The 25,709-nt window shown below is 37.7% G+C and overlaps 1 protein-coding gene across 4 annotated transcripts; it reads left to right on the plus strand.

Moving 5' to 3' along the window:
- Positions 1-315: 315 nt before the first annotated feature.
- On the plus strand, positions 316-24,574 carry LOC104599025 (cysteine-tryptophan domain-containing zinc finger protein 7-like). Of its 4 annotated transcripts, none has more exons than XM_088900940.1 (14): positions 316-855; positions 1,879-1,951; positions 2,067-2,200; positions 2,341-2,748; positions 2,853-4,240; positions 5,193-5,656; positions 5,754-7,756; positions 7,858-8,015; positions 11,607-11,767; positions 19,706-19,866; positions 21,764-22,198; positions 22,720-22,898; positions 23,006-23,119; positions 24,248-24,574. In XM_088900940.1, the coding sequence occupies exons 1-11, from the start codon at positions 700-702 to the stop codon at positions 21,956-21,958; spliced, it is 5,301 nt and encodes a 1,766-aa protein (XP_088757066.1). In that variant the 5' UTR covers positions 316-699; the 3' UTR covers positions 21,959-22,198; positions 22,720-22,898; positions 23,006-23,119; positions 24,248-24,574. The 4 variants fall into 4 exon arrangements, with proteins under 4 accessions (XP_088757066.1, XP_088757067.1, XP_088757065.1 ...); XM_088900941.1 differs by having other exon boundaries at positions 22,720-22,829; XM_088900939.1 differs by having other exon boundaries at positions 21,764-22,898; positions 24,248-24,486.
- Positions 24,575-25,709: the final 1,135 nt, after the last annotated feature.

Consider the following 25,709-nt stretch of genomic DNA (forward strand, 5'->3'; position numbering starts at 1 on the left):
TTTTTTGTCAAAGGCGGCTATTCCACATAGAATCGCACAATTGCGAGGGTGTTTTCGTCAATTTGAGTTAGCGAGTGTCTCAGACATCTCCGTCAAAGATCACGGTTCAACGGAAACGGAAAAAATATAAAATAAATAATAAATAAATAAAGAAAAAAAGAGGCAAAGTCGATGGGAAATAAAATAGGGATTAAGGAAATAGAGGAAAAACAAAAAAAATGGTAAAAACCCTATTTTCCCCTTTTGTCTCCTGGTTAGATCGGTCTGTTGCTCTCTGCGGGGTTAATTTCCTCGGAGCGGAAAAGAAGAGAAAAAGGAAATAAACAAAAAGAAAAGACGGCTCTTCGGCTGTTCCTTTGTTGGACGTCAAAACTCAACCAGAGTATTACGCGAACCGATTAGAGCTCGCGAGACCGTTTGGGACAATCTTTGGCGAGGAGGGGATTTGGAACTAATCGGGTGTTGACAGAGATCGTGATCTCGGTTGTTTTTTGGTATCTGCCGGTGGGTTTGGTGGTTCCGATGAGGGATTACGATTCTTTCCGATCATGCAGGATTTGGAAGATTTCTTTGATGGGTTTTTATGGGTTTTGGTTTTCTGTGGTAGGTTCGAGATATTTTACACATTTGAGTGATGTCGGATTTTAGGGAAGGGGGTTACTTTTGAGGGAAATTGAGGGTTTACGGAGCGGATTTTTGATGCTCTCCGTGGGGAGTAGGGATGGGAGGAAGGGGTTAGGTTTGGGTTTTGGTGTTGGAGGGGAGATGGAAGAGACTGAGCTTGAAGAAGGCGAGGCTTGCTATTATCAGGGCGGCGACACAAGCATCGACCCTGATGTGGCTCTCTCTTACATCGTAAGAAGATTATTCATGTCTCTACTTCGAAGATAGTTTGATTATTTTCTTATTTTTTTTTACGGGAATTCCACGATTGAATATCTCTGTTTTGCTAAGAACTTGTTTTTGCTTCCCCTTTTTGAATGCTCTGGATTGATCTCGTAAAACATTGAATTCTTCATATCGTCTTGGATGATGTTTTCTCACGTTTTCAAACTTTTGACCCATTGTTTGATATTTTGATTCATGTTTTCTGGTTATACAAGGTCTGCTTTCTTTTTTCACAAGTTTAGAGTTTTTTTTTTTCTCTTTCCTAATGTATTGAAATAATTCATTGTTGTTTGTTTTATTTTTTTGAAGTTTAGGCATTAGAGTTATTTAAAACGATAATGTCCTGGAAATGGAACATGCGAGCTCTTACTTTGCTTTTCTCGTTAAGTTCCGCAAATGCTCCTCTCTGTGGTTTTATCGAGAATCATCAGAACAAGTTCTTTCTTTGCTTAGTTATGGAGTCAGAGAAAACAATTTCGGAAATGTCCTCTCTTCAATCAGTGTTGAAGTTAGGGAAACAATTTTGTTTGGTTTAAGCATCATTAGAACTGATGTTTACAAAATCAAACCATAACGTGTAGCGCCCTCTATCTGACACCCAAAATGAATTATGCGCTTTTCTTCTAGAACTATGGAGACTTTTATGGTTCTCTGTGCCAGATTTTTAAATGCTTTGTCATTTATTTATTTATTTTTCCTTTCTACTTAAGAGGCACATCAAATATGTATTGCTTCTTTATACGCCTACTGGTGTGCCATTTCGTATTCCATGTGCATGGTGGTATTCGTGAAGCAGTGAGCTTGACTAGTTTACTTCTGTCAGGATTGAAGTTTTAATGAATGCAATTTCAGTTTTTTAATATACATGGTCTTCTGGACGTCTGATTGGCATTTATCTATTTCTGAATATGGTTTTTTTTGGTCACTATTCATTTGCATTTTTTCACTGGCAACATTAAGAAATTGTTTTTTTGGATGTATAATATGAAGGATGAGAAACTTCAAGATGTTTTGGGACATTTTCAAAAAGATTTTGAAGGTGGAGTTTCTGCAGAGAATTTGGGTAAGTCACCCATGACTGAAGTATAGATTGTACAGAACCCAAATACTAGCATAGTTATTTTCTTCATACTTCTTGATGATGGTTTGGAATTTATGATTTTTATTCATTTTGACAGGGGCAAAATTTGGTGGTTATGGTTCATTCTTACCTACATATCAGCGCTCTCCTTCTATCTTGTCTCATCCAAGGAGTCCAGAGAAAGTTCAGAATTATAGTGCTCCAAGGTCACCAAACAACTTCCTGTCGGAGGTATAAGTTTTTAAATTTGCAATGAAATTTCTTCCATTTATTTTTTTCATTCCATAGGAATGAGATATATGAGATTGGTACCTTTGCTGGATGAGCAATTTCAATTTTATTGGAGCACTGCATGTCATGCTACCATACAGGTTGGCTGTCAAAACTCCACAGTCCCATCAAGTGCATCCTCCCAGGAGAGGCCTGAACGTGCTTCCTTGAGCACTGTACCACCATCCATTTCAAGGGCTTCATCTGTTGATAATTCAGTCAAAAGAGATCCATGCTCATATTCTACAAGGGATGCAGGGGAACATACTCCAAACCAAGAACCTCCGCATAGGTCGGTTCCGATTAATTCAAGTGACCAGAAAACACTAAAGGTTCGCATTAAAGTGGGCCCTGATAACTTGGCTGCTCGAAAAAATGCTGAAATCTACAGTGGCCTTGGCCTTGATATTTCTCCATCTTCATCATTTGAGGACAGTCCTGCTGAAAGTGGAGGTATATCTCCAGAGTCTCACGACTCTCTCGACAAATCTCCCATGAGAATACTTCAGGTAAATGTTCTTGCATTTTCTTGTCTTTATTATACAGGTTTGTGGGTGGCATTCAAGTGATCAGGAAGTTTTTCTTTTCTTGGCCTTATTGATTTTGCAAGCAGATCATGACATCTTTTTCAGTCCCTGGTGGCCAATTGTTGTCACCTCTTCCTGATAGTCTGCTCCACCTGATGGAAAAGGAAAAGCTTCTTGGAGATGGTAGAGTTGGGCCTGCCCGGAAGGGTAGCAGAGATAATTCTTTGATGGAAGCAGATGACCCTTCTTCCATGAGGCGGGATGGGAAATTATTGGGTGATAAGAAAATGAAGCCAGTGGAGAAAAATGGGAGATCTGTAGAAGTGAAAAATGAGAACGCTAAGGATTCTAGCAATGATATTAGTGCTCTCTTGAAGAAAGAAATAGATATAGAGACCCCTGCAGGAAGGGAGCTTGTTTCTAATGCCTTGAAGATTTCAATTATATCCAATTTAAAATGCCCTATTGGAGAAACAGCAAAAGGTGTTTTTAAGGCATCTGATATTTCCAGAGAAGCCAATAAGGATGTGGTAAAGGACAAGTACTTCTCACCTGATTTTGCGAAGGAGGAAGGATTGGAATTGGCTTCCAGTCAGGATCTAAACAGGGTTGAGAAGCGCAGTTTAAAAATGTCTTCAACAGACAAAGTTTGCGAAGATAAAAAAGACAGCTTTTACAAGGATGCTTCATTTGAACGTAAGAAGGATAGGAGCAAAGATGAGAGTGTATGTGGCACATCTAAAGTTGAATCTGATGCATTGAAGGGAGGGAAAGATCTAAATGGTGGATCTGTAAATCCTCCAAAACAAAAAGTTGGTCTGAAATCTACATCCCAGGAGCAGGATGGGGCTAATATACCTCAATGGAAGGAGCAATCATCCTCTGGGGGCAAAAGGAAATCAAAGGGAAGCCAAAGTAATGGCATCCCACCTGCAGATCTCCATAAAGAAAGATTAAGGGTTGATTCTGGTTCTGTAGTAAAAGAGAAAAGGAAGAATACTTCCACTGGTGATTACTCATCTAAAAGTAAAATAGATGGTACAAAATTGCACAAGGAAAAGGGAAAGATAAGAGATGGTTATAGAGATGTACTTGGTGATGTAAAAGTGGAACAATCAGAGTGCAGATTGGACTCAGTAGAAATGCCTTTTAAAGATAGGCAGAAGAATAAAAAAACCGAGGCTTTTGATAAGGAATTCCAAACATCTGCTGACAAAACAAAAGAGCGATCAATTGGTAAAAAACCTGATAGCTCACTGACCCATGTTGAACATCAGAAGGCAGCTCCAATGACTGCTCCTGCTTTGGTAGAAAATGGACCCATTTCTGATGGGGCTTCTGCAACTGTAGCTGCTGTGCTTATACAAGATAACTGGGTTTGTTGTGATAAATGTCAGAAGTGGCGACTCTTGCCATATGGTATTGAGCCTGAACACCTTCCCAAGAAGTGGAAGTGTAGCATGCTTACCTGGCTGTAAGTTCCTTTCTAATAGTGTTCTAGGCTCCATTATTATATTGTAACCTGCATGCCCGGATTAATAAATGTAAGGGTTAGTCTGGAACTGAGTAATATGATGGGAATATCAAATAAAAACATTTTAAGTTAGTTTATATAAAATTCCACTCCGAAGTTCAAGACTTATATTTTCCTTGTCCTCAAATTGAACACTGAAATGGCCTTCAGTGTGTTGCTCTCAATTTGTTCCCTAGGGGCTCTTCACACTGTAATATTTATGATTTAACTGTTAAACATGCATAAACATATACATATTTACTTTTATTATGTATGTGCACTTGTTTTAGTTCAGTATATATCTTACATAATTATAATATATTTTGTTCTATTTGTTCAAGTCATTGGATATTGCTTGGTGCTTACTGCTTAGCTTCTTGGTTTGCGTTTTGACTGCACTAGTGCCAAGGCTTACTAGGTGTTTTAAAAATACTGATCAGCAGTTAGACCTAAAGTTAGTTCTTCAAGAGCAGGGGAACAATTAAGGTCTGGCTACCTCAGTAGTGGTGCTGTGGTCCTCACCAAGCAACAATATTGGCATTTTGTATTGCCAAAATTGTTCATGTGGTGAGGAATTATCCATATTAATAAAATTTCAGCTGTTAATGATTTTTTTTTTGCCATTTGGTTGGATGGTTGGGAGTACCCAGTTTGATTGTTATTTTGCTAATGCCATATATTCTAGAGATGTTCCATACCCAGTTTGATTGTTATTTTTCTAATGCCATATATTCTAGAGATGTTCCACCAGAGAATCTTGAATCCTATTTTATGGTTAAAAGGTCTATGAAATCATTCATGTGCAGCAGTTAGTTTATTTTCCCTAGTGATAAATTCGTTTATTGGACTGCCTTCCCCCCTTGTTCCTTTTCCAATTTGGACTAACTATTACACTATTAAACTTGGTTTCTAGGCCTGGAATGAACCGATGTAACATCAGTGAAGAAGAGACAACAAAAGCTGTGCAAGCATACCAAGCCCCCTTTGCTCTCCTTGGAAACCAAAACAATTTGCAAGCTCAGCCCAATATAGTGGCAACAGGTGTAAACTTGGTTGATGTGCAGAATCTTGGTCAAAACAATCAGGATTCTAGTTTGGTTGGTTTATCTGCTGGGGGTAAGAAGAAACATGGGCTAAAAGAAGCTAGTATATCTAACAGTACAAGTGTCATAAACTTTTCAAATTCATCAAAGAAGAATCAGCAGTCCTCTGTGAAAAGCAGAAGCTTAAATGATGTGACCAACTCTCCTTTGGAATCCAGTCTGGCAAACAGGCCTGGATTTCAGCAATCAAATAAGTCAGGTGACTTTGCTGGAGAAAAGCATATGCATAAACAGAAAGAGAAGTACAAACTACCGGAACACTATTCAGATGGAGGTATGCCCTAGAAGCTTGCATTTCTTTGACACACTTAAATTTAATCCCCCTTACTTGCAGTTATGTAATTACTTTTTGATATTATATATTACGGCAGGTGATGGCAAGCACATGAAAAATAAGAGGGAGTCTGATCAAGAGGGTCTTAGAGCTTCTAAAAAAACCAAGAAAGAAGGTGCATATTATGCTGATGAAGATAGAAATTCTGACCATGGTGGGGCCATGGGGAGAGTGTTCCCATGCTCAAGTGGTAGTTTACCAACAAAGGTGCTTGGAAAGGATCTACAGAAATACAACAAATTTTCATCTTCTAAGGACTCAAAGTGTAATGCAAAAGATGGTTCACTAGCTTCTGTAAAGAAACCAAATGACCATTTTCAGGTTTCTTTGGATGGAGGATCTTTGGATATGGGCAAAAACAATAAAATGGATATGGCTGCAAAGAAGAGGAAAGGGAAAGAGTGGCAAGGGAGTCAGAGTTACTCAGAGGCACTGCCAACTAGTGCACATCATCCACAAGACAGTGGGGTTCCTATGAAGGTGGAAACTAGTGAGAGTGAACTGAGAAAGGACAAGAAAATTAGGTTGTCCAAATCTGATGGAAGGGAATCCAGTACAAGTAAGAGCGAAGGCAGAAAAGATAAAAAAGGAAAGGTGACCCGGATAATCTTGTCTGGAAGTCGAGATCAACCAGTTGATGGAATGGAAGAGGAAGGCATAAGTTGTATTGAAAAGGAACCACTACAGGGTCAACAAGATTCATTGAAAAGGGATTCAGGGTTTGGACAACCTTCTGTTGCTGCCACTTCTAGCTCATCAAAGGTCTCAGGCTCACGTAAAACTAAAAGCAACTTCCAAGAAGTTAAAGGCTCTCCTGTGGAGTCTGTTTCTTCATCCCCTTTGAGGATTTTTAATCCTGACAAACTTATGCCAGTAAAAAGAAATGTTTCTTTGAAAGATGAAACATCTAATTTTGGGGTTTCTGGCATGGGTAGCCCGAGAAGATGCTCTGATGGTGAGGGTGGTGATGGTGGGAGTCATCGATCTGGAATAGTAAAGAAGGAGAAAACTTCCTCTGGCACTCATCATAGATCATTGGAATCTTCTGTGCAGCAGGATAGGGATGCTTTGAGTGGCAAAATAAAAAACCAGGCTGAACCTTCTTCCAAATTTGGAAGCACCCATTTGGTCAATGGCGGTCCTGATAACCTAGACCAGGATAACCATTGCCATGAGGAGAGAGCTAATAATAGTCACTACCATTCAAATGGTTTGGTCCCACGGAAATCTGGTAAAGGCTCTTCTCGGTCTAAAGACAAGCATAGAAATTCAAAATCTGATTTCGAAAAAGGAAAGGTCAGGGTCCCTGATTCTTTCAGTGAGCAGGAAGAATTATATTCAATGAAAAGCTCTAGATATGTGGGAGAGCCTGAATCTCATGATTGTTCACCTTCCCACGAAGAAATGAGGGATGGGAAATACAACTTTATGGAGAAGTGTGGCATGAAACCTGACAAGGATGAGAAAGGTCACTCAGGTAAGCATGATCATGTAGGAAAATGGTCTAGTGAAAGTAGTAGAAGAGAGAACCAGTCAAAACATGGTGTCCATGAAGGTTCAGGTGCAAAATTGGATCCTAATGGCAGCAAGGATGGGAAGCCAATCATCCAGCAGAACATGCTGCAGGAGCGTGAGGGCGAACGATCTTCAAACTGGATTTCCTCAGATAGAACTGACCGAATGGAAATTCCGTCAGGGAGAGGGAAGTCACACTTGTTAACACATTCTGGAGATAAACAAGAACCACAGTCTCTGTGTGGTCGAATTGCACCTGGTTCCCAGACAGGAAGTGGATCAGTGGTGTTTCCAGTTGATGCCTCTGGTGGTGGCGAGGCATTGAAAGCTCCAAAACACCCCAGGAAACCTGATAACCAGAATGGGTCTCATTCTAATAATGTGAGGTATGCCACACCTAATGGAATTGGAGTCAGGGATCTTGATGCTCCAAGTCCGCTTCGAAAGGATTCTTCCAGTCAGGCTGCTGCTATTAATGCCTTGAAAGAAGCCAAGAATCTTAAACACACTGCTGATAGGCTTAAGGTGTTTTACACTAAATCCTGTGTCATTTTTCTTTGCTGCAAGCTTCATTATTTTATGTCCGTTTCCTTTGTTCTAACTTCTGATTAAACTATCTTCTGTAGAACTCTGCATCATACGTTGAAGCTACTGGGTTATACTTCCAGGCAGCTCTGAAGTTTCTTCATGGGGCCTCCCTTTTGGAGTGTAGCATTGAGAATATAAGATATGGGGAGCAGAATCAGTCCATGCATATTTATAGTTCTACTGCTGCACTGTGCGAGTAAGTTTAATTGTCAATACTGCAGGAAATTGTTTGCTTCTTGTGTGTAATTTTTAACATTTTGCTTCTGAAAAAATGAATAGGGTTCATAGTCAATGTTATTGACAACTTCTGTTTTTGTTTGGTTTGCCTTGCATCTTTGCAACTAAACCCTTTGCACTGGCCTGTAAGGTTGATTGTTGTTCTCTAAATTTATAGACAATACCTTACCTACTTGAAAAAAATCTTTGCAAATCATCCTTCCTGATATTATTGTAAATTGCTTCCGAGGCTAGAAATTTGCATTTTCGTTGTACTCGTAGGTTGTATCTGTATTTTTAGTTTCTTGCCGTAGTAAATTCATTGAAATTGAGCATATCTTGGCAAAAATCTGAAACTATTTGTCTGATATCTGACTTAAACTTCGTAATTTCTTTTGAATCATGGTATAGAGTTGTATGCTATTTAGTTGTCCCCTCCATGGGACATTGATTTGCAGTAAAAAAGACAATAGGCATGGTTCACTAATTTTCATGGGACATTCATGTGCTGCTCGCCTATGTTCACTAATTTTCCTCTGTTGTGGTACTGTGGTAGGATAATAGGCATGGTTTAACACCCTTGAATTCTTTCTTTTGCCGGTTTTCCACATCTTCTACTTTAGTTTTGCTTAGTGAAAAAATGTAAGCGTGCTTAGCATTGTTTTCTCCAGTAAGTGTTAAAATTTTATTAATATGAAAGAAAGAATATAGCATCCATAAATGTGCCCAGCCCGCACTAACCATGAACTTGTTTCCTTTTATTACCAACCCTTCCTGGTAGATCAATCGCTAGTACAACTGATTTCTGTTAATCCCTTGTCTTGCTAACCTATCAGCTAATCTATTAGCAGATTTTGCAACCTATGTGTGGCTTATATTCATCTCCATAGCTATTCAACCTGTTTCTTATGTATTAGTATTTCCATGATTCCATCCTCCTCTTGTTTAGCCAGCCCATGACAATTGACCGTCCCCTTTCACCATTAGATTTCTATACCTAGAGATTTGGCCAGTTTCAGTCTGTGTACAACTGCCGTTACTTTCAACAGGTCTAGATTAAGGCTAAAATCATTTTTTCACAATCTCTAAATACTCCACAGAGCGAGTTTCTATGGAGTGTTAGGACTGAAAAATAGAAACTTCATTTGGTCAAATGGGAGGTGGTGTGTAAACCTAAAACAGAGGGGGGTCTTGGGGTGAGGAGGGTGGGAGTTTTCATCAAAGCTTTGTTGGGGAAGTGGGTGTGAGGTTTGGGAGGGAGAGAGGGGCACTTTGGAGGAGAGTGGTTCCTTGTAAGTATTGGGTGGTGAATTTTTGGTGGGATTCAAAGGAAGTGAGACAATCTTATGGAGTTAGTGTATGGAAAGAGATAACGAGTTTCAACTCTTTGATGTTTTTTTTTTATTCTTGGAAGGTGGGGAGTGGGTCTAGCACAAAGTTTTGGGAGGTTGATTGGTCAGGAATTGGGAATTTTGGTGGGATATGCCCAAGACTATACAATTTGGGTCAGAAGGGAGTGCCTATTTCTGATTGTTACGAAACAATTAATGGATCAGTGGTTTGGACTTCAAATTTTAGAAGGCCTCTATTCAACTGGGAGATGTAGCCAGAGGAGTGTTTGTAACTACTGTCAAAATTGCAGTGAATGGAAATTAATCCCTCAGCTGCAGACATCAGGTGGTGGAAAGAGTGCAAGGATGGGAAGTTTACAGTCAAGTTGATGTACTCTATATTGATCAGAAATCCGGTGGAAGTTGATTCAATTCGGGGAGTGTGGGGGAAACCAGTGCCCCCAAGAGTGGAAGCCTTTGCCTGGCGCCAGAGGTTTTTAAAAACGAACCGGTCAGGGGTCCGGTTACCGGTTCGAACGGATCCGAACGGTCGGCTGTTCTGACAGAAAAATAAAAATTAAAAAATTGGAAAACGGTCAAAACCGTTCGAATGGTTCAATCGGTTAACCAGCCGGTTCAGTGGTTTGCTGACCAAAATCAACGGTTTTGGGGGATAAAGCGGTTTTGGAGGAAAACGGAACCGGTCAGGTGACCGGTTCCCGGTTTTTCCGGTTTGACTGTCCGGTTTTGAAAACAGTGATTTCAGTTTTCAAGCAGATGTGTTGTGTTTGGCTGGAGCAGTGATTTAAAAGGTGTGGCTCAGGTGTGCCTAGGCGCATAGGTGAGGCGCATTTCAGGGCATGCGGCTCGCCTAGGTCCTAGGCGCAGTCCTTTCAAAAGGCGCCCGCCTGGTGTGCCTAGGCGTGCACCTGATGCGCCTCGCGCCTCATTGGTAATGTTGTTCATTCATTCATCCTAATAAAATGTCTTCTTAAAAAACAAGTAAAACTATAAAATCATTATTTTTTTGTGTGAAAACTAAGAATTTAAGAGCTAATGTGGACTTGTTTAGGCTTGCCTGGAGGGGCGTGGCACGAAGGCGGCCCGTAGAATCAGGAATGCTATATGTTTTACATTACATTAGCTACGTGAAGTAATGCAATTGAGTGAAAAAAGAGATTAGAGGTTTTAAATGCTTGAAAATGTTTTATATGTTTGATTTTATTTTTAAATTCTCATTTGAATATGCTTTACAAAATTACATCTTATGTTTATGTACTTTAATTTTAGATAATAGGTTTTTTAAAACATTATTTTAGAATTTAAGTTTATATTTTTTTATTAATATTATGTTTAGTATTTTTTTGAATTTTTTGGACTTTTTTTTATTTTTTAGCATTTTTTTTTATAATTTTGCACCTTGCGCTTTTAAAACACTGGGCTGGAGAAGAAAATATTAGTCACCTGTTGTTCCAATGCAGTTTTATAAACCCAATTTGTTCCTATTTCTTCAAGCTGTTTAAGGTGGACATGTGGTCAGCATCAGATTCAGCTGAAATTTTTGGGTAATGGCCAAGAATTCAGGGTGGTCCTAAGGTCAAAATTCTTTCTAATTGCCTTATAATTCTGGTTTGTTTTCTTCTTGTATTTGTGTTTTTTGTATATTATATTCTAAAATTTTTTCCTCATCTTCCTTTTTTGATGTTTTCCTTGATTTCCCTAGGGATTTTTTTCATTCCTAATTTCTTCAGTCCTCTCTAAGTAGTCAAAAAACCATTCTTACCAGCCCAAACTTGTAAGCTCCATTTAAGCTCATTTTCATCCTCTTGTCAGTTCTTGTGGGACAACCAGTGGAACTTCTCTTCATTTACCTTGTATTATATATTTAGAAGTTAGCAATGGTTTAACAAATTCTTAGATATTGATTTCACCAGATTTGAAATGAGGATAAATTCTTAGTTAGTGATTTAGAAGTTCTTATATGTGTAGCTAGTTGGTTAGATCATGTGAATTTTGTGTATAGTATGTATCGAAAGAATGGAACTAGATAATCTGACATCCTTGACTCAGTTTTAGTTCCAATTATTAAGGCTATATAGTAGAAAGAGATAATTCTATGCTTTGCAATTGGTCAAATTCAGATAAAGAACTCAATTTATTGTAATCAGAAGTTTATATTTCTGCATCATTACATATCAGTACTTGTCTCCTCACTGGCAGTCTATTTTTATAAATTCTAGATTTTGTGCTCGTGAATATGAAAAATACAAAGACATGGCTGCTGCCTCTCTGGCTTACAAGTGTATGGAGGTGGCATACATGAAGGTCATTTATTTCAAACACTCTACTGCAAGTAAAGACCAAACTGAGTTGCATGGTGCTCTGCAAATGGTTCCTCCAGGTATTTAAACTACTCCCATGATTTTGGAACTTACAATATACCATGTCTTTTTTGGCCTTTTTATTATTTTAAGGAGTACCGTATAGTCCTCTCACCTAAAAATTGGGGTGCCAAAAAGAGGAAATGCCTAGAAAATAAAAAGTGTGATGATACACAGCTCATAAAAGATCTTTTTTCTTTTCAAACATGTCACTGCTCATATAATTGGCTGATACAAAAGAAGAATATCAGATATTGATTATATAGTTAGAAGTTGGCAATGGTTTAAAAATTCTGAGATTGTTTCCCTCTTAGTACGAGGGTGGGCCTTGGTGCAACGGTTGGGTTGTTCCATTAGTGACCTAGGTGACCAAGGTTCAAATCTTAGAAATATATAATATGTTTTATATTCTATAATCTATACACTGATTGCTTTAATGAAATTCACCAGTTACTGGAAAAAAGTATAAGTTCAAACAGTCATTGCCTTGTTGTGATTGCCGGCGATGGTTTTTTACTTGTTTTCTTTTCGGATTTTTTTCCTCTGACAACCCTTGAATTTTGCCCAAAAACACCACTTTAAACCCTTAAGAATTAAAAGGGCCATTTTGCCCTCAAACTATGATGGAAGGCCATGTCAAGTAAAAAACGTATGATGTTAGAGACATTGTTGACGGCTATTTAGACAAATATTAAAATAATAAGGTCTGGTTATGTGGCATTGCTTAAGTAAAAAATCTGGGAAATTATAGGTTGGTCCCACTTGAAATTCTCATATGTTCATACTTGATGAAGAATAAAAGCTTCTCTTTGGTAAAACACCTATCCACAATACCCAGCATGTTCTAAGCAATAACAAATCTATCGAAAGCTTGAACAACCCAAGTTATCTCTCATGTGCAGGTAGTGACTTTTAGAGTTCTAGAGGATTATGTTCACATTGAACTTGGGTTTCATACTCTTTACGATCCCAGAATCATAATTAGCTGCAATTGCTTTAGGAAATTATTCTTCTAATTGAAAACCACTGATTCGTTCACATGGTGTCTGTAAGTGAATAGAAAACCACTGTCGTAAAGGTTTTTAAATTTTGTTCTTCAATGCTCTTGGTTTTTGTGGCTTCTTCTTCTTCTTTAATGATTTCACGAATTAAGAACTAGGTTTTGGCTAAATGTGATTCTAATGTTGCTGAATCCATGGGTTTGAGTACACGTTTTCGGTTACTTATTGACCTTTTCCATAGGACCTAGGTGGCTTGTAGCATCAGGAATGTAATATGTTTTACATCACATTAGCTATTTGAAGTAATGCAATTGAGGTATAAAAGAGATTGTGGGTTTTACATGCTTGAAAATGTTTTATATGTTTGATTTTATTTTTAAATTCTCATTTGAATATGCTTTACATGTTTCGTTTATGTATTTTGTATTTTAATTTTAGACAATAGGTCTTTTTTTTACTTTTTTAAAACATTTATTTTAAAATTTTAGTTTATATTCTTTACTAATACTATGTTTAATTTCTTTTGCATTTTTTTTTGAATTTTTTTGGGCATTTTTAAAAAATTGGCATTTTTTTTAACTTTTGTGCCTTGCACCTCGGGCGCAAATTGATCCCTACGCCTTTTTTGCGCCTTGCGCTTTTAAAACATTGATAATTTCAGAATGCCAAGGGGCGTTTGTGGAAAATAGATTGATGGTTGATGGGGTTTTAATAGCAAATGACTTAATCGATTCAAGGCTAAGAAGTGGGAGGGGTGGCCTGCTTTGTAAGATGGATTTAGAGAAAGCGTATTATCATGTGAATTGGAGCTTCTTGAACTACGTACTTAGGAGGATGAATTTTGGCTTCAAATGGAAAAACTGGATGAAGGTATGTATTAACACTCCTTCCTTCTTAGTTTAGGTGAATGGAAGACGGCATGGGAATTTTAGAAGCTTGAGGGGAATTGGGCAAGGGGATCCACTACCCCCTTTCCTTTTTCTTTGTGTCATGGAAGGCCTCTGCAAATTGGTGGAAATGGGTGGTGTTGGTGGATTCATAGAATGACTTTTAGTAGGCAATGAGAAGGTTGAGGTGAATTTACTTTAACTAGTAAGTGTGCACGTGACAATTCTGGATGATGATAATGATAGTAATAATGTATCCAAAATTTTCTATCAAATTCATGTAATTTTTTATTTTTTGTGTTTCATTATTAATCGGATGCAATTTCTAAAATCTGAATCCAAAATATGTAAACACCTCATATTGGTGTGCAAAGGTTTGGGTATTGTTGAGAAGTCTACCCAGTGATTTAAAAGGCGTGCCTAGGCGCTTAGGTGAGGCGCATTTTAGGGTAGGTGCCTCGCCCAGGTCCTAGGCGCAGCCCATTCAAAAGGCGCATGCCTGGTGCGCCTTGCGGCTTAGCCCAGGCGTGTGCCTTTTGAAAATTTGCCTATTTTTCCCTTTTTTTGAGTTTGGCCGTTGGGGCATGGAATTAGGAATGTAATATATCACATTGGCTACTTGATGCAATTGAGAAAAAAAAAGAGATTGTGGGTTTTATATGCTTGAAAATGTTTTATATGTTTGATTTCATTTTTAAATTCTCATTTGAATATGCTTTACATATTATATTTATGTATTTTAATTTTATATAATAGGTTTTTTAAAACATTTATTTTAAAACTTAAGTTAATATTTTTATTAATATTATGTTTTATAATTTTTTGATTTTTTTGCATTTTTTTTTAAATTGTGCACCTTGCCTCAAAAAGGCGCGTGCCTCGCCTTGCGCCTCAGGCGCAAAATGGCCCTTGCGCCTTTTTTGCACCTTGTGCTTTTAAAACACTGAGTCTACTAGGTTGGTTGGACTCTTCTTTTGTAATGTTTTATCTTCCTAGTGTATCTTTTTTTTTGTTCATTTATAAAAAAAAAGTGTAAGATTTTTTTTTTTGATTGATAAAAAAGTGTACGATTTAAAGAGAGGGAATTGAATGAGGTGAAAAGTAGTTCAAATTACATTTTAAACCTCACAATTATATGGGGATTAATAGTAATGTAAATATAGAATTTTAAATGTATTCAATTTTTCTATAATATGCCCAAAACTTTTTTTGTGAAGTTTATGTATTTTTTTTTCATTTTTGGGCTTTATATTTTATTAGTTTTTATTAATTGATTATGACATTATACATTGACATATTTGACCCAAAAGTTGAACTATTGGTTTCCGTCAATAAGGAAAATAATTTCATTATTGGTTAGTTTTAGATTATGTTTTTCATTTTTATCGTTAGTAAAAATAATACTTGTTTATTACACTTTTTTTTAATTTGATTAATAAAAATATCATAAATGTGTAATTTTTTTAGATTTTTGACATTTTCTATATCTATTCCTATTTACAAATTTTATTATCTAGCTATGACTTCATGGGTTGACCATTTTGATTCGGATGGTTGAAAGTCTTAGTCATCACTTCGATAAAGAATGGTTTATTTTTGAGTAAGTTTTAAAATCTACGGGTTTATATTGTTAAAAGTATTGGACAGAGATTTAATTTGTAGCATTTGTTAGTGAAAAATAACTTAAATATAGGATTTAATAAGAGAGAATGGGAGTTACTAACTTAAATATAAGACTTAATGAGAGGAGATTAAATGAGGAGAAAAGCATTAATCGAAATTACATTTTCAACCCTTATAATTAGAGATGGACTAAATACATAAATATGGGCATTTTATTCATGACAAGTTCCACACCCTCATTCGTACTTTTAATAATAGTATAGATATGCTGATGACCCACTCATTTTTTGTGATGCTAATAGTTGCAATTTGTAATGCTTATGTTGAAATGTTTTGAAGTAGTCTTGGGGCTGCAAGTAAACTAGCGCAGAAGTGAGCTAGTAGCTGTGGGAGAGGTGCATGGGGTGACTAGTTGGGCAGAGATCTGGGGTTGCATAGTGGGGAAGTTGACCTTAGAATTCTTGGGAATTTCTCTGGAAGCAAGATGCAACTCTAAAACAATTTGGGAGCCAATTGTGAAAAGACATGAACAAAGATTGGCCTCCTGGAAAGCCAAGTACCTGCCCTACGAAGACAAAATTACCTTGGCAAAAAGTGTGTTATCTTAAATCCCTTTATATTTTATATCTTTATATCCAATCCTGGAAGAAATGGCATGCATTTGAAAAGAAAATGAGGGATTTTCTTTGGAGAGGTTGGAAAGGGGGAAAGAAATACCACTTGGTGAATTCTGCAGGCCCAAATCTCAAGGGGGGCTGGGTGTTAAAAGGGTGAAGAATGTTAATGCTGCTCTGCTAGGGAAGTGGTTTTGGAGATTTGGGGAAGGAGGGCTGTGGAAAAAAGTGGTGCAGGCCAAATATGGTGAAAGGATTTGGGGTGGGAGCCGGTTCAAACCAATCCTATGGGTGCTCAGCTTGGAAGGAATGAAAAGGCATATAACTTGTTTGTAAATGGAGTGAAATTCAAAATAGGAAATGTGGAACATGTCAAAGTTTGCAAGGATGTATGGTATGGAGAGAGGTCCTTGGCTGAGGGCCTGTTCGTTTCCTCTTAACTCTTATTTCTTAAAAGGATTCTTTTAACTTTAAGAGAAAAATGGTTTTTCGTTTCCTCTTATCTCTCATCTCTTAAGGTGCAATCATACAACTTTTTGTTTTCCAATGATACCCCAAAAAAGAGAATAATTCACCAATACCAATATAGGGTCAAAATGGATATTTGATAATTTTTAGAATTCAGAATTTAGAACAACATTCTCTGCATTCAGAGTTCAGAGGAAAGAAAAGTTCACCAATACCAATATACCTCTTAATTTAATTATTGCACTTTCAGATGTCAGACTTCAGAGCAAACGAACATGCCCTGAGAGTTTCCCAGCTCTGTTTGAAATTGCAATGAACAGAGAAGTCAAAATTTCTGATTGCTTGCAGATTCAAGAAGGTAACATAGTTTAGGCTCCACAATTCAGGAGGAATTTAAATGATTGGGAAGTGGATGTGTGGATGGGGTTACTACTAGTGGTGAGCAAGCGGTTTATTTGGTTAAAAACCGAACCGAATAAATCAAAATTTTTAAAACTGAAATTTTAAATGAAAAACCGAACCGAAACCGAAATAGAAAAACAAAATAACTGAAACTGATTTTTTTCGGTTTTCGGTTATTTTGGTTAAACCGAAGTTCAACACTATATATTTTAATATATATTATAGTGTATATTTTAATGTATGATATATTATATATTAAAAAATATATATTATATAATGTATATAATAAATGATATATTTTAATACATAATATAGTACAATATAATAAATTTTATACATATTATATATGTATTATATGTTAATATATATTATAGATAATAAAATTCGGTTTGTTTTGGTTAACCGAATTTCTAAACCTGAAAACCGAAACCAAAATTTTGGGGTTGGTTTTAACTGATTAATGCTCAGTCATAGTTACTACAGCAGTATGATACACAGGTGGAGGCTGACAGGTCTGACAGAAGAATTTGGAAATGGGAGAAGTTTGGAGTTTTCACTTTTTAAGTTCTTTTTTAAGGCAATGGATAATGCAGAAGGACATCCAGTCCCAGCTCACATCATTTGGAGTAAAAATCTGCGTTCAAAGATTTCCTTTTTTGTATTGTCCGCCTACCTTAACAGATTACTCACACGGGACAACCTGGCACGGAAAGGCTTTGTGTTGGGGATTCCCCCCTGTCCGAGGTGTTCCCCTCCCTTTTTGCTCTTTCCAGTCTTGAAGGAAAAACCATTAGTGATTTTATTAGCTCTTCCTCTTCACCTTCAAACTTGAATTGGAATCTGGATGTTGTTAGAAATCTGAGAGAAGCTGAATTGTCTAGTGTCTCTGCTTTGGTTAATTTGCTGAACTCAGTGGTTTTGGGGGACAGTGGCTCAAATTCTAGAGTTTGGGCACTCAATCAGTCCGGGTCCTTCTCTTGCAAATCTTTCTTGAACTCTCTTGTTGCCACATTCTCATCTCATTCTTTCCCTATCAAGGAGATTTGGCTTCGACCCATTCCTCCTAAAGTCAGTGCTTTTTGTTGGGAAGTGTTCCTTGGCTCCATCAATACCTGTGAATTGCTTCAGAGAAAAGACCAAATTGGTGCTCCTTATGTAAGGTGCATGGTGAGACTGCCTTTCATCTTTTAATATCTTGTCCTTCTGCTAATTTCATTTGGGAGTGGTTGTCCTCTCTGTTTGGATGCAGCTGGTCTCCTCCTACTAATCTGGAAAGCTTCTTTAGCTGTCACTTATTCAGGTGTTCTAAAAGGAGGGGCAGAATTATGGGATGATGCACTAGAGCAGCAGTTGCTTGGACAATTTGGGAAGAAAGAGCTATGAGCATCTTTGATGACAGAAAGAAGCAAAGAAACTGTGATTGAAGTGATAACTCCAAGGGTGGTGCATTGGGTGAAAACACTAATTTTTTTTTGCTGATTTTAAGACATAAGACTTTTTCAGGTTATGGGGAACAATTGCAAAGACTGCACCTAGGAAACCCATTGTGAATGAATCCTGTTCCCCTCCAGATGTTGGGTGGAAGAAACTAAATTTTGATGGCAGCTGTTTGGGAAATCTGGGGCCATTGGGAATTGGTGGGATAATAAGGTAAGAGAATGGAAATATGCTAGCCATGTTCTCAGGTCCTTTTCTGCATGGTTGTGTGGTGAGCTCAGAAATGAAGGCAGCTGTGTTTGGTGTTGAAAAAGCCAAAGAAATGGGCACTGATAGGTTGATTGTTGAAGGGGATTCAAAAACTGTGGTGAACTGGCTGAAGAAAGGGGAAGGAATAATTTGGTATTTAAGGAATGAGTTCAGGCGCTTCAAACAGGCCTAAAAAGACATGGTGATTCAAATAAGATGGATTAGAAGATCAGCTAACAGCATGGCTGATGGACTAGCTAAGCAAGGAGTTCAAAGACAATCTATGTTTTGGGCTATGTTCTATTTAGTAGGCAGAGAAACCCTGGAAGTAAAAATGGGCAATCCTGAGCCAAATCCTGTTTTCAGAAAACAAACAAGGGATCAGAGATGTTTCTGTTGGGTTACCCTTTGGACTGTGTTTTAATTAATGGGATTTTCTTTTGGGTTTACTTGTGTCTGCAATGTATTTAGTGGGACAATTTGGACTGCCTGTCCGCCCACAACTTCTTGTTGTACTTGATTTTTTAATTAATGAATCAATTCTGTGTTGCTGATAAGAAAGTCTTTGTGTTGGATTCAGACGGGTGTGTAATGTGTGAAGGACAGCAGGAAACTGTAGATCATCTTTTGCTGCATCATAGTTTCTCTCATGGGATTTGGAGCAGAATTTCATGTTTATTTGAAGAACAAAATTGTTGTCCAGGATCAATTGAGTTTGTAAGAGGCTGGAGGGTGGAAGGTCTGCACCAAAGAGGAAAGATGATACCCCAGCAGTGGTATTTTGGTGTCTTTGGCAAGAGAGGAATGCAAGGGTCTTCAAAAACAAGTCTAGTTCTGCTGATGCTATTCTCAGAATAATTTGGGAAAGATGTATTCATGGTTGGCTGATCATAGGTTGTTTAAGGGTGTGGGTTTTGATTCCTTTTTTGTAAATGACAATCTTTTTGTAGAGCCGGATGGGGGGGTCAAGGTCAGAGGGGACATGTTTTGAGGGTCCCTGAGTATACCATCTTGCTGTGTTTTGTTCATATTAATACATTTATACTTTATCTTCTCTTAAAAAATGGCCCTTCTAATTGTTTAGGGTCTAAAGTGTTTTTTCTGCGAAGTTTAAGGGTTGTTAGAACAAAAAAAACCATAAAAGAGATTCTATATTTGTTCAATATTCACGTCTATTCATCTGTAATATGTGCCATTCTCTTTTTCTTTTATGCAATAAGTTTAAGGATTTTATTGGTATTATTGCCACCTATATTACATTTTTGTTTATTCTTCAGGAGAATCTCCCTCATCATCTGCTTCAGATGTTGATAATTTAACCCACCAAGGGGTGCAGGATAAAATTGCTTCAACCAAGAGTACTAATTCACCTCATTTTGGTGGAAACCATGTGATTGTTGCACGCAACCGTCCAAGATTTGAGGGGCTTCTCAACTTTGTAAGTATACTCATTGTCATTTATGTTCTATGGTCTTTACTTCATCTCTACAGTCTATATATGTAGAGCTTCATGGAAGAAGAGGAGATTTGATAGAAATATGTGAATCCAGTCCCTTTAGAGATGCCAGTTCACATGGATATCTTGAACACTAAATGCATTGGGCTAAAAGGGTCATTATCAATAGAGAAAAGGGGGGTATTCTAGGTCTATTTGGGTGAGAGATTCCTCAGGTTGAAGATTTATGTGGTTATTCTTGTTAAATAGGGGTTCTTCTTAGATCATCTAAACCATAGGGGTAGTCGGTGCAACTCCATGATTATTGTGTTAATCTGGCAAGCATCCGTGTAATTAGTGAATTATTTATTTATTTCCTGTACAACCGCTTTCTTCCTTTTAAGATTATTTTCTTTTTCATGTCCTACCACCCTTTTGCAGTAAGGATGCCATCTTATGGTTTGTTTGGCCTTATTACCTATTTGTTGGGCCTCATAGAAGGAACATAACTGGGAAATTTTAGATTTCAAAAAACTACAGGAGAAATTTTGAGAGTAATGGCCTGTATTAATTGTTTGTGGCTGTTGGTAGTTTTTTGATGGTTTGGACTTTCTTGTGCTTAAGGGGTTTAGGGGGCTGAGGCTCAGAGATTTTCTGTCTAGGGGAGCACAAGTGTAGGGTGTAGGGGGCTGTATATACTTAATTAAAATCTTTTTATCACTAATCCCTTCTTATCCAAGGAAAAAAAATTTAAGGTAATTATAAAAAAAAGTTATGCCTTTGGTATAGCAAAAAGGGGAAAAATTTCTGCTTAGTAGGTTGGTTGGTGGGTTGAATCTTTGTGTTTGATGTTCTTACGTATTGTTGCATTTTACCTTGATGGTGGAATAAATGTTTTTAAGTGGGTTTGGGAGGTGGAACAATTTGTCTAGTATATGATGTGAAGTGACTTGAATAATTTGACCATAGTGAAGAGAAACTCTGATACTAAAATAGGTGAAGAAAATTTATCCAATTTATTCATAAAAAAAAATAGGTGAAGAAAACAAGGGCAACTTTTGTTTGCCTTCTTCTACCAAGTGGAAGGGTGAAAACTACTGGGGGGGGGGAGTTGAGAAAGCACCTTACCCCCTGCTTGCACAAGACCAAGGCCTAAGACTAACCCTTTTTGCTTGTATATATGTGTAGCTTTACTGATTGGAGAACATTTGACATGCGTAACTTGTACAAGTGAGTGGAACAATGTTGAATAAACGAGTATTAACTTGCATCTCATACTAAAATTTGAGTAAAGTTGCAAAATGGAGTACAAATTTGGGCACCTTGAGGTTTCTATCCTTTAATCTCTGCGAGCATTGGACATTTCTGAAGGGTTCTTAAACCTCCTTTCTTTACTTTCCATTCTGGCACCTGTTGTCATGCCAAGATGTGTTACAAGATTCATAGTATTTTCTGGACTATCTAATTGGATGTAATAACTTATGTCAGGGATAAACTTCGTTGCCCACTCAGAGTGCACAACATGATGTCATGACAGATGTCTTTTCATTTTCATCCAAAGGTTTTGTAATTTTTTAATTAAAAAATAAAAAACAACCCATGTTTATTTTGGCTGTATGTTAACAGTATCATTCTCTGCAGTCTGGGCAGCGAAATGTTTTCTGCTGAAACCATAGTATTTGCACTATATTATTAAACTTAGGTGGAATCACTAAATATTGGATCCCATCCCCATGCACTTTCACAAAATCCACTCGTCCTGTTGGTAAGGTTTTTGACTCAATGGTTAATTTTGATTGCTTCATTGATATACTGATCCAAAAAAGAAGATTGCTTTATATATATAAACTCTGCTCTTTATGTTTGTTAAGTGTTTAATTGCCTTGAAATTCAATTGTAGGCTAAAGAAGCAGCATCAGCAATGGAAGCATCAAGGAAGGCACAGAATGCTTTTGCAGCTGCTAGTGTACACGGGGAAGAGGGACAATATGTGGAAGCTATTTCCTCTGTTAAGCGAGTCCTTGATTTCAGCTTTCATGATGTGGAGGGTTTTCTACGTCTTGTACGGGTTTCCATGGAGGCTATTAACCATTGATGTGTTAGTGGTGGTAGAGATTATTTCATCTCTGTGAATATATTGAGCTTCTTTGATCTGTTTCCTCCATAAGCCTTGAGGAAAAGAAAAGAAGCGGAGCTGGACCCCCTGGCCATATAAAGCAATTCTTTGTGGAGGAAAGGGTTCTTCTGACTGAGCTTCTCTGTACAATGTGTACAAAATGACTTTGATTTGCAGTTTTCATATTCTTTGTGAGCCTTTGGCTGGTTTTTCACAAGGGTAAGGATGTCAACCAATAAGTTTTGAAGATTGGGAGGGCAAATTTCTCTGTTTATATGTCAAAGCTTCTGCCACAAGGGTTGGAGGAGATGCAGAAATGATGTTTTATGGCTCCATCTGGGTCATAGCTGTAGATGATTGACAGATTCTAAACCCATTAGGATTTAGGAAATCAGCTAAAGGTGGCCTGAACACTGATTTAGCTAGTTCTGATTTTTGCCATTTTTCTCACCATCCGTGAAGGGTGTCAAATTTTGTCCCTTTTTTGTATTTTTGAATTTATTTGAGAATGAAAAAATGAATGATTCAGTAGAGGTTGCCTACCTGTTAAGAATTTCCAAGCGTAGATGTATAAATTCTTGCTTTTGAATTCTTGTTGTACCATATCTTGCATGCCCAAAGGCAATAGAAGAGGTGACCTTGAGTATGTTGCTTTAACATGTAATTCTCTATGCTGGTGCTTTCTATCTTTTTATCTGCCTGTTTTATTTACTATTAACTGTTTTTTTATTTGTCTGTAGGTTGCCTTATGACCATCTGTTGTTGCAATCCAAATGATTGGTTCTGATGATAAAAGAGAGTAGGATTGTAAATATACATTCGTATTAGAGAGAGAGGGAGGGCTTTGTAGGTACGAGTATGATGTTTAGGTTATAGGAGAACTCACTGGTAGCACTCGAGTCTTGCTCTTCAACTAGAGGTTTAGCGGAACTCTAACAACTGTGCAATTGGTGGCGTCTTTAGATATTTTTTTCTCTCCACCAGCATAATTCATGTGCTAACTTTTAATTATTTTGTTTTTTTCAGGGTAATTTCTCTCTACTTGTATATCATTATACTCTATTCGAGACATGCTGATGCCACACAACTGTTCCATTGGTGTGGATAACCTGACAATGATTGGTTGTGATGATAAAAGAGGTAAAATCTGCACTTCCTATTGACATTATTCCGAACTTGCTGAAATTCTGTAGTACCTAGATCACTTTGGCTCTTTGGAAAAAAACTGCCCGGGCTGTTTTGGAAGCCTCTACGCATGACACCTTAGCTAATTCAGGTCCTCATTTGTTTTTTCAACCAAAAAAGTATTGGGTGTAAATACTATTTTACCCACACTCATTATGAGAGGTCATTCACATCAGGCTCCCAAAACAGCCCATGCTGTTTTTTTACAAAGCCAAAGTTTTTCCCGTAGGTGACCTTTTGTAGGGATAACCTGACAATGAAACATGTGTGTTCTTTGTATGTAAAGTTGGTTTATTTATGTAGTGCACTTTGTTGTTTTGTCCTACAAGCATGAGGACTTGTGTAGTGGGACCAACTATTGGTCCGGCTGTTAGTGGATGGTATTGGGAAGTGTGCAATCAGGGGGTCCTTTTTTGTCGGAGAGGAGGCAAAGTGAAGGCCTTCAGGGGCGGATAGCGGTTGTTTACCCCTTAAATACTAGAAACACTATATATGAACATTATACTGGATTAATGTGCTCTATTGCCATTCCTTTAGATAGCAGCTGCAATAGAAAGTTAGAAACTATTGCTACCACCCATAATTGTATTTATGTGTGAAGAGACTTGGAAAGTTGATGTAAATCCTGTCTACCATACATAGTTTTCAGAGTGTCTTTGTCCTGGAAGGTCGGACTTTTCAATACGTAACTTGGAAGAATAGCCAGGCTGGTTCAACTCCAGTCCATCAGGTCCTTAAAAACTGTTGATTTGGTTATCATCCCATTGACTGGACAAATGAACCTTCAACATGTTCAACATGTTCAATCCTCTTTGTAACATGTTCATGTTGGAAAGAAGCTGGTGGAAAGTTGGATACTCTTTCTCCTCCCTAATCAAAACAACTGGAACCAAATATACTAGATAATTCCAATCTGACGTCTATTAAGCATCTACAAGTTGAACACGTGATTGCTGAATTTGGATATGTGACTGCTGAATCTTGTTAAGCTTAGTATTAGTCTTCTACAAATATTAACTCCTTATATAATGCTTCTCTGAAGTGAGCAAAGATATTACTGACATGTCTAAGTTTTTGTTTCAGGAAGGAAAATGGATTGCAGTGACGATGGTGGCAGTAGGCAGTAGCAAAGTGCGATTGTTGCCTTGGTGGACCTCCATAAAGTGTTTCCTTTGTATGATTTGTGTACGAGAAAGCACTACTATGATTTTGATCGCTCTCCTCTGCCTATGTATCATAGCAACAAGCCAACAATATTGATTTTTTATTTTTTATTTATTTTTATATAACAAGAAAAGAAAATCTGGATCTACTTTTGTGAAGATGTTTGCAATTGTGCCACCATTTCTGTATGATACATTCTGTAGCTTGGTTGTTTCATACGCATACACCATGTTTATTGAAGGATGTGAACCTGAGGTTTAGCTTACGTTTTTATTTATTTATTTTTAATGGGAAATCAGAGTAGCTACACAAGACCGGGGGGGGGGGGGTAGCTCTTCCCCACAAATCAGCTAGACAAATGAGATCAAGACCACTAAAGATACAATTAGACAAGACTCGGTTTGATTTGGACTGGACCAGCCAATACAAAGACATTTCTTACTATTGGCATTGTTCTCACTAAAGCATTACTCTTCAACTCATGCCAATAATTCACAGCTCTATCTACTTATAATTGGGGATTAGTAGTTTTATCATTAAAGCACTTTTCATTCTTGTTTTTCCAGATGAACAAAAGTAAACAAGCAATCTTTTCTCTGCCCTCACTATTAAAATTAGAGTGGTGCACATCGTCAAAGCTTAACCACCATTGGTTAAAAGAAGAACCATTATTTGGTGGAATTGAAAGCCACTCGCTCACAATTCGCCACACCTGTTTCGTGAAATCACATTTAGCTTACTTACCTACTAGGAAAATTGGTTGTTGTCAACTGTTCAGTTGCAATCCTTTGTTCTACTCATAGATGTGATATCTTATGTAGGGGCTGTTGTCTTCTCTTATGGATTGGAGTAATGTCTTTTGGAGTTATTGAAATTAGCTAACTGATGCTGTTCGATCCTAGCTAGTGCAAGAACTGAGGTTATGGTCAGATAATCCTTGCCAACTGGGCAGAGCCGAGGTAGAAAAATGAAGCCATGCACCAAAATCTACAAGTAAGAAACAAGTCAGAGGCCCAAGGACTTATCCCCGGGTAGGTACTCCGACGCTCAAGTCAGTAGACGAAGTGGGCGGTCGGGCTGAGTAGTTATAAAACAGTGCTAGTCTGAGCAGAGTAATAGTATGGGAGTCAAAAGTCGGATCCTTTACCTTGAGTGGGAGGTACCTTTTTATAGCCGAAAATCCTTTACCTTGTTGGGATGAGGTTAACCGTTGGGGTCTTCGGGATAAGGCCTAATCTCCAGTAGAGTTGTCCTCATCTGCTCTTCTGTCTTGGTCGTGCTTATCCACTTGATGTGGAGTCGTCATGGCTGGAAAGGTAGAGTGGGGCCGCGGAGATGACATGATACTGACGTGGCCAAGGAGATAATGTGGGTCGCGGAT

This window comes from Nelumbo nucifera, chromosome 3, assembly GCF_055504915.1.
Source record: "Nelumbo nucifera cultivar China Antique chromosome 3, China Antique-T2T, whole genome shotgun sequence".
NCBI classification, from domain to species: domain Eukaryota; kingdom Viridiplantae; phylum Streptophyta; class Magnoliopsida; order Proteales; family Nelumbonaceae; genus Nelumbo; species Nelumbo nucifera.

Coding starts and splice junctions, on each gene's coding strand:
- LOC104599025 (XM_088900938.1), top strand. CDS start 700: ATGCTCTCCGTGGGGAGTAGGGATGGGAGGAAGGGGTTAGGTTTGGGT. Junction 4,241..5,192: donor TGTAGCATGCTTACCTGGCT/GTAAGTTCCTTT, acceptor CTTGGTTTCTAG/GCCTGGAATGAACCGATGTA. Junction 19,867..21,763: donor TTGAGGGGCTTCTCAACTTT/GTAAGTATACTC, acceptor ATTCAATTGTAG/GCTAAAGAAGCAGCATCAGC.